An 11,282-nucleotide genomic window follows, 5' to 3' on the forward strand; every position below is an offset into this window, starting at 1 on the left:
GGTTCTGATGATGCCCCTAATGGTGGCTGACTCTTTGCGATAACTTCAGTTGTATCTTTACAACATATAAAGGGGAAAATCAATGTCTTATATGACGTCGTTAGTTTGACACGACACGCCTTCAAGAGGATTTGTGCTGTGCCTTTTCCTGAAGATTAAATTTTAATTCAGGATAAATTATCAAAATAGGACAAGATAACCTATTCTGTTATAATAATCCAATGCAATGATAACACAATAGGAAAAAATCACTATCTTTTCAGTTGATAATATATTTTATTCAAAAGACAGATGATTATATCAGGTTACATGAAAATATTGACATATATATATTTGAGAATGAATTTATATTTTGTTGTTAAAAATCAAATAGTTCAAACTGGTCGAAAAGGTACAGGTTGAGAAGGCTTTGATAGAAGTACTGTTGTTGCTGCTGCTGCTGTTGTTGCTGCTGCTGCTGCTGCTGTTGAATGGGAATGGCTGTAAAAAAAGTCAAATGGGCAAATCAAAAACCACGTTGTGCCTAGGCTATATGTATGTTTGTGTCGACGTTTTGGTAGAGTTTCCGTAACACATTTGTTGGTATTCCAAGCAGTATTTGACATTGTGTTTGTCACACACGCCAACTGACGGACATGCGCCCCGACCAAACCCCCATGTATGTAGGGGTCAATGTTGTTTACAATGACATTAACGATAAAGCTGTGCAGGTTTTGAACTTGACGAACACAAAGTCTTTGAAAATATATATAATTTTGATGGAAACAAACAACTCCTTTTAAATTTAAAAGAAGGTTCAGAACCTTTAGAAAATCTAGACTTTCTTCATTTAAGGCGACGGGGGCACGGGTAGCCTAGTCGTCTAAGGCGCCGCGATTCGCTGTGCAGAGTTGCGTCCCTTGGGCACGCCAGAAACCTATGACTGTAGGTTCGAATCCCGGTTCGCCCCTATTATATTTCTAGGTTTGTCAGCTCCATACCCATGGTAGTGGGTTTCACCGAAGTGGTAAACGACTGAGACCTGCATCACTTCGGGCTTTCCTCCCACATTAAGCTGACACGCCGTGATATAACTGTAATACTGTTAAAAGCGGCATTAAACCCACCTCACTCACTCATTTAAGGCTACAGCGTTACGGTAAGGGCTGGGCGGAAGGAAACCTAATATAGTTCAGGGACTGAGATAGTCTGTCTTACAGACCTTGATACAAATTAGATCAAATACAGCCCATGCAAGTCTATGATGTTTAGCAAGTCTAGATTAATGCAGTATCTGAAAATGAAGAGTCACTGGGCTCCCTTTTATTATATTTTTATTAAGATAATTGAACAACTGTTTTTTTCTGTACGATATGTTCATTTCAGAGACTAGATGTTAGTAAGAGCTGGGTGGAAAGAAACATAATATGGTCCAGGGACTGAGAGACAGTCTAGTGTTGGACGTATGACACTTACATATACAGGTCTTGTTGTCGAAGGATGACAGGGCCACGTTGGGGTTGCACATGCAGTAATAGGAGCCCGGGGTGTTGACACACCTCCCGCTGGGGACAGAGATGCGGAGGTAGGGGTCAAAACTCACCCCACAGATGTACGTGTTGCCGTAACACTCGTCAATATCTGCAACAACAAAATATGCAAGTTCTACTTGAACCACAGATACAACAGTACAAAAATAATCATGTTTTGTCAACAGTATTCTTCCTACATTTGATTGGCGCTTCGATGTTGGTAGACCCAAGGATCATTATTTTTGTATTGTTTCTAGACGTCTCGTGATACTGCTTGCATGAAGGATCAAGATATATTAATCAAATGTCATCAGGATAAATATAAACTGTTATCCAGAAATGTTTGAAGACTTCATATTTCCCTCGATATTATATCCATATTCTCCATTGTGATATTCATTCTGAGTTGACAGAATTGAATACTGTTGTTTGACACCATAGTCAGCTGTATCTGGACTTTTTCTTGTTTAAGTCAACGATCCAGGCCGTTATTGTAGATGACACACAATCAACCAGGTCCCAGCTTGTACCCACCCGATCCTAAGTCCAGTCGGCAAATACAATGTGTAAACATATACGTACCACGGGTTGTGTGAAGCACTGTGTGGAACTTTCTGACAATACAAAATTCATACCCGAAAACCACTTGTAATTCCTTTGTATTATATTTTGGTCAGTTGTTAAATGGAAAGGTGATGTCTGTGACTTACTGAAGCAGACGTTTGGGTTTGTTGGTCAGTTGTTAAATGGAAGGTGAAGTCTGTGACTTACTGAAGCAGACTTTTGGGTTTGTTGGTCAGTTGCTAAATGAAAGGTGAAGTCTGTGACTTACTGAAGCAGACGTTTGGGTTTGGTGGTCAGTTGTTAAATGGAAGGTGAAGTCTGTGACTTACTGAAGCAGACGTTTGGATTTGTTGGTCAGTTGCTAAATGGAAAGGTGATGTCTGTGACTTACCGAAGCAGATGTTTGGCTCGGCGGCGGTCAGCTGGAAGCCGGGGTTGCAGCTGCACGTGGGGGCAGCAACAGCTGGAGGCAGGACGCAGACGCCATTCAGACAGCCAGCAGTGTCGCACAGGGCTGTAAACGACAGGGAGGTAATCTCAACTCTGTTTGCATCTATGGTTCTTGGCGACAAAGCTTTCACAAAGACGTCTGTCTTACGATCATTCCATCAAGTGAGGCTACCAGTTTTTAAATGAAAATCAAAACAGACAAGAAAATATGCAATGTTTTGGGGGGGTTTTTTGCCCTGAAATAGAATGTGATCTTTCTCCTCAAAGATCATAACTTAAATACTGAGGATTGAGGTGGGAACAAACAAGTAACAAAGTAATGTTCATATCAATATAAGTTACCAGTAAATACGATTCTAAGAATTGTGCATCTTCCCGAGGCAAGAGAGTTAACGGACTGTAAAAGTCCAGTTTCCACCCTTGCCGAACTAGGCTGGTATTATGGAGTTACATTTTGTCTGGACTAACGAGTCTATGCATAGTCCAATCAAAATCTCGCGACGTTTCCAATTCAACGTGGCTATCCCTCATTCCCTTCTCAACATAGGGTCACAGAATTCACCATGGCCAATAGACTAGTACTATGAATACAAATTGATTAAGACAATATCAAAATACTAATTTACCTTGTTTCTACGGAAACAACACTTGAATAACGATTTATGTCGAAAGATCATGTAAAACATCCACATTCATGAGCAGGATGTGAAAACGAATTCCGTGCTTCGAACATTATCTGGGGCGGTCGAGTAGCCTAGTGGTTAATGCGTTCGTTCGTCACGCCGTAGACCCGGGTTCGATTCCCGACATGGGTACAATGTGTGAAGCCCATTTATGGTGTCTCCCGCCGTGATATTGCTGGAATATTGCTAAAAGCGGCGTAAAACCATACTCACTCACTCGAACATTATCAAAAGTTGCCCATATAACATCATTAACTGGCCAGCGAGCCTATGACAGAACCATCCCCATGTAAATAAACACCCCTATGAATGATAAGAGATGCAAGATGTTGACTTACTCTGAGCTTCTGTCGACGGCAGGTAGACCGCGAAGACAATGGCAAGGACGGGAAGTGAAGCGAACATGGTGTGCAAGAGCGAGTGTCAGTCAAGTGAATGTGCAGCTTTGGTAGAAAGTCAGGGGCTTATATAGCTGCCCTGTCCCAGTCCACACAAAAATAAAATGTTTTGTTTTCATTCTTCTGGTTATGGAATGACAGCAAACATAGCCATAACTTTCAAATAATAATACGGAACAATAGCAATATATCGACCACAGGTATGTGTGTCCATCCATCATTTGTTTGTACGGCTGTGATAACGCCGAGATTAGTCTCTCTGCACTGCAGGGCACAGAGAACGTCCAATGAGCGTCACGTGACACAGTGACTGACCTCCCGTTCACATTTCTTCGAGAATGTAATGTTATGACGGCTTGTGGACAACAAAATAAACATGTTCGAAGGCAGCATGTCCGTCTACAATTTTGTTATTATTTATATTCAGAAGAGTCCTGTAAGTCCACGTTGAAGTTGAAGTTACAACTGTAATAAAAGTATCTATTTTGCTTTACATGTAAAATGCTTGAACTGTATGTGTCAAGACGTTTTTATAAAATTCCATGTACCTCACTACGTCCCTAGCAAGTTAAACCTCGAGTGAGTGAGTGAGTGAGTGAGTGAGTGAGTGAGTGAGATGCCGCGTTAAACGATATTTCACTTATAACATGGCGTGTCAGTTGTATACCATGCAGGTTATCACCGACAACAAACTGTCAATTGTCAAACTGTCAGTTGTATACCATGCAGGTAATCACCGACAACAAACTATCAGTTGTATACCATGCAGGTAATCAGCGACAACAAACTGTCAGTTGTATACAATGCAGGTTGTCATCAATAACACACTGTCAGTTGTACACCATGCAGGTTATCACTGACAACAAACTATCAGTTGGATACCATGCAGGTTATCACTGACAACAAACTATCAGTTGGATACCATGCAGGTTATCATCAACAACAAACTATCAGTTGTATACCATGCAGGTTATCATCAACAACAAACTGTCAGTTCTATACCATGCAGGTTATCATCAACAACAAACTGTCAGTTGTATACCATGCAGGTTATCATCAACAACAAACTATCAGTTGTATACCATGCAGGTTATCATCAACAACAAACTGTCAGTTCTATACCATGCAGGTTATCATCAACAACAAACTGTCAGTTGTATACCATGCAGGTTATCACCAACAACAAACTGTCAGTTGTATACCATGCAGGTTATCATCAACAACAAACTGTCAGTTGTATACCATGCAGGTTATCATCAACAACAAACTGTCAGTTCTATACCATGCAGGTTATCACCAACAACAAACTGTCAGTTGTATACCATGCAGGTTATCATCAACAACAAACTGTCAGTTGTATACCATGCAGGTTATCACCAAACAACAAACTGTCAGTTGTATACCATGCAGGTTATCACTGACAACAAACTGTCAGTTGTATACCATGCAGGTTATCACCAACAACAAACTGTCAGTTGTATACCATGCAGGTTATCATCAACAACAAACTGTCAGTTGTATACCATGCAGGTTATCACCGACAACAAACTGTCAGTTGTATACCATGCAGGTTATCACCAACAACAAACTATCAGTTGTATACCATGCAGGTTATTACTGACAACAAACTATCAGTTGTATACCATGCAGGTTATCACCGACAACAAACTGCCAGTTGTATACCATGCAGGTTATCATCAACAACAAACTGTCAGTTCTATACCATGCAGGTTATCATCAACAACAAACTGTCAGTTGTATACCATGCAGGTTATCACCAACAACAAACTGTCAGTTGTATACCATGCAGGTTATCATCAACAACAAACTGTCAGTTGTATACCATGCAGGTTATCATCAACAACAAACTATCAGTTGTATACCATGCAGGTTATCATCAACAACAAACTGTCAGTTGTATACCATGCAGGTTATCATCAACAACAAACTGTCAGTTGTATACCATGCAGGTTATCATCAACAACAAACTGTCAGTTCTATACCATGCAGGTTATCATCAACAACAAACTGTCAGTTGTATACCATGCAGGTTATCACCAACAACAAACTGTCAGTTCTATACCATGCAGGTTATCATCAACAACAAACTGTCAGTTGTATACCATGCAGGTTATCACCAACAACAAACTGTCAGTTGTATACCATGCAGGTTATCACTGACAACAAACTGTCAGTTGTATACCATGCAGGTTATCACCAACAACAAACTGTCAGTTGTATACCATGCAGGTTATCATCAACAACAAACTGTCAGTTGTATACCATGCAGGTTATCATCAACAACAAACTGTCAGTTGTATACCATGCAGGTTATCATCAACAACAAACTGTCAGTTCTATACCATGCAGGTTATCATCAACAACAAACTGTCAGTTGTATACCATGCAGGTTATCATCAACAACAAACTGTCAGTTGTATACCATGCAGGTTATCATCAACAACAAACTGTCAGTTGTATACCATGCAGGTTATCATCAACAACAAACTGTCAGTTGTATACCATGCAGGTTATCATCAACAACAAACTGTCAGTTCTATACCATGCAGGTTATCATCAACAACAAACTGTCAGTTGTATACCATGCAGGTTATCATCAACAACAAACTGTCAGTTCTATACCATGCAGGTTATCATCAACAACAAACTGTCAGTTGTATACCATGCAGGTTATCACCAACAACAAACTGTCAGTTGTATACCATGCAGGTTATCATCAACAACAAACTGTCAGTTGTATACCATGCAGGTTATCATCAACAACAAACTGTCAGTTGTATACCATGCAGGTTATCACCAACAACAAACTGTCAGTTGTATACATGCAGGTTATCATCAACAACAAACTGTCAGTTGTATACCATGCAGATTATCACCAACAACAAACTGTCAGTTGTATACCATGCAGGTTATCATCAACAACAAACTGTCAGTTGTATACCATGCAGGTTATCACCAACAACAAACTGTCAGTTGTATACCATGCAGGTTATCACTGACAACAAACTGTCAGTTGTATACCATGCAGGTTATCACTGACAACAAACTGTCAGTTGTATACCATGCAGGTTATCACCAACAACAAACTGTCAGTTGTATACCATGCAGGTTATCACTGACAACAAACTGTCAGTTGTATACCATGCAGGATATCACCAACAACAAACTGTCAGTTGTATACCATGCAGGTTATCACCAACAACAAACTGTCAGTTCTATACCATGCAGGTTATCATCAACAACAAACTGTCAGTTGTATACCATGCAGGTTATCACTGACAACAAAGTGTCAGTTGTATACCATGCAGGTTATCACTGACAACAAACTGTCAGTTGTATACCATGCAGGTTATCACCAACAACAAACTGTCAGTTCTATACAATGCAGGTTATCATCAACAACAAACTGTCAGTTGTATACCATGCAGGTTATCACTGACAACAAAGTGTCAGTTGTATACCATGCAGGTTATCACTGACAACAAACTGTCAGTTGTATACCATGCAGGTTATCACCAACAAACTGTCAGTTGTATACCATGCAGGTTATCACCAACAACAAACTGTCAGTTGTATACCATGCAGGTTATCATCAACAACAAACTGTCAGTTGTATACCATGCAGGTTATCACTGACAACAAACTGTCAGTTGTATACCATGCAGGTTATCACCAACAACAAACTGTCAGTTGTATACCATGCAGGTTATCACTGACAACAAACTGTCAGTTGTATACCATGCAGGTTATCATCAACAACAAACTGTCAGTTGTATACCATGCAGGTTATCATCAACAACAAACTGTCAGTTGTATACCATGCAGGTTATCACCAACAACAAACTGTCAGTTGTATACCATGCAGGTTATCATCAACAACAAACTGTCAGTTGTATACCATGCAGGTTATCACTGACAACAAACTGTCAGTTGTATACCATGCAGGTTATCACCAACAACAAACTGTCAGTTGTATACCATGCAGGTTATCACCGACAACAAACTATCAGTTGTATACCATGCAGGTTTTCACCGACAACAAACTATCAGTTGTATACCATTCAGATTATCACCGACAACAAACTATCAGTTGTATACCATGTGGGTTATCACCGACAACAAACAATCAGTTGAATAACATGCAGGTTATCACCGACAACAAACTGTCAGTTGTAAACCATGCAGATTATCACCGACAACAAACTGCCAGTTGTATATCATGTGGGTTATCACCGAAAACAAACTGTCAGTTGTATACCATGCAGATTATCACCAACAACAAACTATCAGTTGTATATAATGCACATTATCACCGACAACAAACTATCAGTTGTATACCATGTGGGTTATCACCGACAACAAACTGTCAGTTGTATACATGCAGATTATCACCGACAACAAACTATCAGTTGTATACCATGTGGTTTATCACCGACATCAAACTGTCAGTTGTAAACCATGCAGATTATCACCGACAACAAACTATCAGTTGAATACAATGTGGGTTATCACCGACAACATACTGTCAGTTGTAAACCATGCAGATTATCACCGACAACAAACTATCAGTTATATACCATGTGGGTTATCACCGACAACAAATTATCATTTGTATACCATGCATATTATCACCGACAACAAACTATCAGTTGTATACCATGTGGGTTATCACCGACAACAAACTGTCAGTTGTATACCATGCACATTATCACCGACAACAAACTATCAGTTGTATACCACGTGCGTTATCACCGACAACAAACTGTCAGTTGTAAACCATGCAGATTATCACCGACAACAAACTATCAGTTGTATACCATGTGGGTTATCACCGACAACAAACTGTCAGTTGTATACCATGTGGGTTATCACCGACAACAAACTGTCAGTTGTAAACAATGCAGATTGTCACCGACAACAAACTATCAGTTGTATACCATGTGGGTTATCACCGACAACAAACTATCATTTGTATACCATGCAGATTATCACCGACAACAAACTATCAGTTGTATACAATGTGGGTTATCACCGACAATAAACTGTCAGTTGTAAACCATGCAGATTATCACCGACAACAAACTATCAGTTCTATACCATGTGGGTTATCACCGACAACAAACTGTCAGTTGTAAACCATGCAGATTGTCACCGACAACAAACTATCATTTGTATACCATCTGGGTTATCACCGACAACAAACTGTCAGTTGTAAACCATGCAGATTGTCACCGACAACAAACTATCATTTGTATACCATGTGAGTTATCACCGACAACAAAGTGTCAGTTATATACCATGTGGGTTATCACCGACAACAAACTGTCAGTAATATACCATGTGGGTTATCACCGACAACAAACTATCAGTTGTATACCATGTGGGTTATCACCGACAACAAACTGTCAGTTGTATAAATGCAGGTTGTCACCGACAACAAACTATCAGTTGTATTCCATGTGGGTTATCACCGACAACAAACTATCAGTTGTATACCATGTGGGTTATCACCGACAACAAACTGTCAGTTGTAAACCATGCAGATTGTCACCGACAACAAACTATCAGTTGTATACCATGTGGGTTATCACCGACAACAAACTGTCAGTTATATACCATGTGGGTTATCACCGACAACAAACTATCAGTTGTATACCATGTGGGTTATCACCGACAACAAACTGTCAGTTGTATACCATGCAGATTATCACCGACAACAAACTATCAGTTGTATACCATGTGGGTTATCACCGACAACAAACTGTCAGTTGTATACCATGCAGGTTATCACCGACAACAAACTGTCAGTTGTATACATGCAGATTGTCACCGACAACAAACTATCAGTTGTATACCATGTGGGTTATCACCGACAACAAACTGTCAGTTGTATGCATGCAGATTGTCACCGACAACAAACTATCAGTTGTATACCATCTGGGTTATCACCGACAACAAACTGTCAGATGTAAACATGCAGATTGTCACCGACAACTGAATGTCAGTTGTATACCATGTGGGTTATCACCAACAACAAACTGTCAGATGTATACCATGCAGATTATCACTGACAACTAAATGTCAGTTGTATACCTTGGAGGTTATCGGCAACAAACTGTCAGTTATATACCATGCAGGTTATCACCGACAACAAACTGTCAGTTGTATACATGCAGATTGTCACCGACAACAAACTATCAGTTGTATACCATGTGGGTTATCACCGACAACAAACTGTCAGTTGTATGCATGCAGATTGTCACCGACAACAAACTATCAGTTGTATTCCATGTGGGTTATCACCGACAACAAACTATCAGTTGTATACCATGTGGGTTATCACCGACAACAAACTGTCAGTTGTAAACCATGCAGATTGTCACCGACAACAAACTATCAGTTGTATACCATGTGGGTTATCACCGACAACAAACTGTCAGTTATATACCATGTGGGTTATCACCGAAAACAAACTGTCAGTTGTATACCATGCAGATTATCACCAACAACAAACTATCAGTTGTATATAATGCACATTATCACCGACAACAAACTATCAGTTGTATACCATGCAGGTTATCACCGACAACAAACTGTCAGTTGTATACATGCAGATTATCACCGACAACAAACTATCAGTTGTATACCATGTGGTTTATCACCGACATCAAACTGTCAGTTGTAAACCATGCAGATTATCACCGACAACAAACTATCAGTTGAATACAATGTGGGTTATCACCGACAACATACTGTCAGTTGTAAACCATGCAGATTATCACCGACAACAAACTATCAGTTATATACCATGTGGGTTATCACCGACAACAAATTATCATTTGTATACCATGCATATTATCACCGACAACAAACTATCAGTTGTATACCATGTGGGTTATCACCGACAACAAACTGTCAGTTGTATACCATGCACATTATCACCGACAACAAACTATCAGTTGTATACCACGTGCGTTATCACCGACAACAAACTGTCAGTTGTAAACCATGCAGATTATCACCGACAACAAACTATCAGTTGTATACCATGTGGGTTATCACCGACAACAAACTGTCAGTTGTATACCATGTGGGTTATCACCGACAACAAACTGTCAGTTGTAAACAATGCAGATTGTCACCGACAACAAACTATCAGTTGTATACCATGTGGGTTATCACCGACAACAAACTATCATTTGTATACCATGCAGATTATCACCGACAACAAACTATCAGTTGTATACAATGTGGGTTATCACCGACAATAAACTGTCAGTTGTAAACCATGCAGATTATCACCGACAACAAACTATCAGTTCTATACCATGTGGGTTATCACCGACAACAAACTGTCAGTTGTAAACCATGCAGATTGTCACCGACAACAAACTATCATTTGTATACCATCTGGGTTATCACCGACAACAAACTGTCAGTTGTAAACCATGCAGATTGTCACCGACAACAAACTATCATTTGTATACCATGTGAGTTATCACCGACAACAAAGTGTCAGTTATATACCATGTGGGTTATCACCGACAACAAACTGTCAGTAATATACCATGTGGGTTATCACCGACAACAAACTATCAGTTGTATACCATGTGGGTTATCACCGACAACAAACTGTCAGTTGTATAAATGCAGGT

The 11,282-nt window shown here is 39.8% G+C and overlaps 1 protein-coding gene across 1 annotated transcript; it reads right to left on the minus strand.

Annotated features, from left to right (window-relative positions):
- Positions 1-262: 262 nt before the first annotated feature.
- Positions 263-3,842, minus strand: LOC124126537 (EGF-containing fibulin-like extracellular matrix protein 1). The gene is made up of 4 exons (XM_048394766.1): positions 3,547-3,842; positions 2,467-2,589; positions 1,456-1,620; positions 263-480 (listed from the first exon to the last, which is right to left on the minus strand). The coding sequence occupies exons 1-4, from the start codon at positions 3,611-3,613 to the stop codon at positions 359-361; spliced, it is 477 nt and encodes a 158-aa protein (XP_048250723.1). The 5' UTR covers positions 3,614-3,842; the 3' UTR covers positions 263-358.
- Positions 3,843-11,282: the final 7,440 nt, after the last annotated feature.

Source organism: Haliotis rufescens, unplaced genomic scaffold (genome assembly GCF_023055435.1).
Source record: "Haliotis rufescens isolate VD_foot unplaced genomic scaffold, xgHalRufe1.0.p SCAF_13, whole genome shotgun sequence".
Lineage (NCBI taxonomy): Eukaryota > Metazoa > Mollusca > Gastropoda > Lepetellida > Haliotidae > Haliotis > Haliotis rufescens.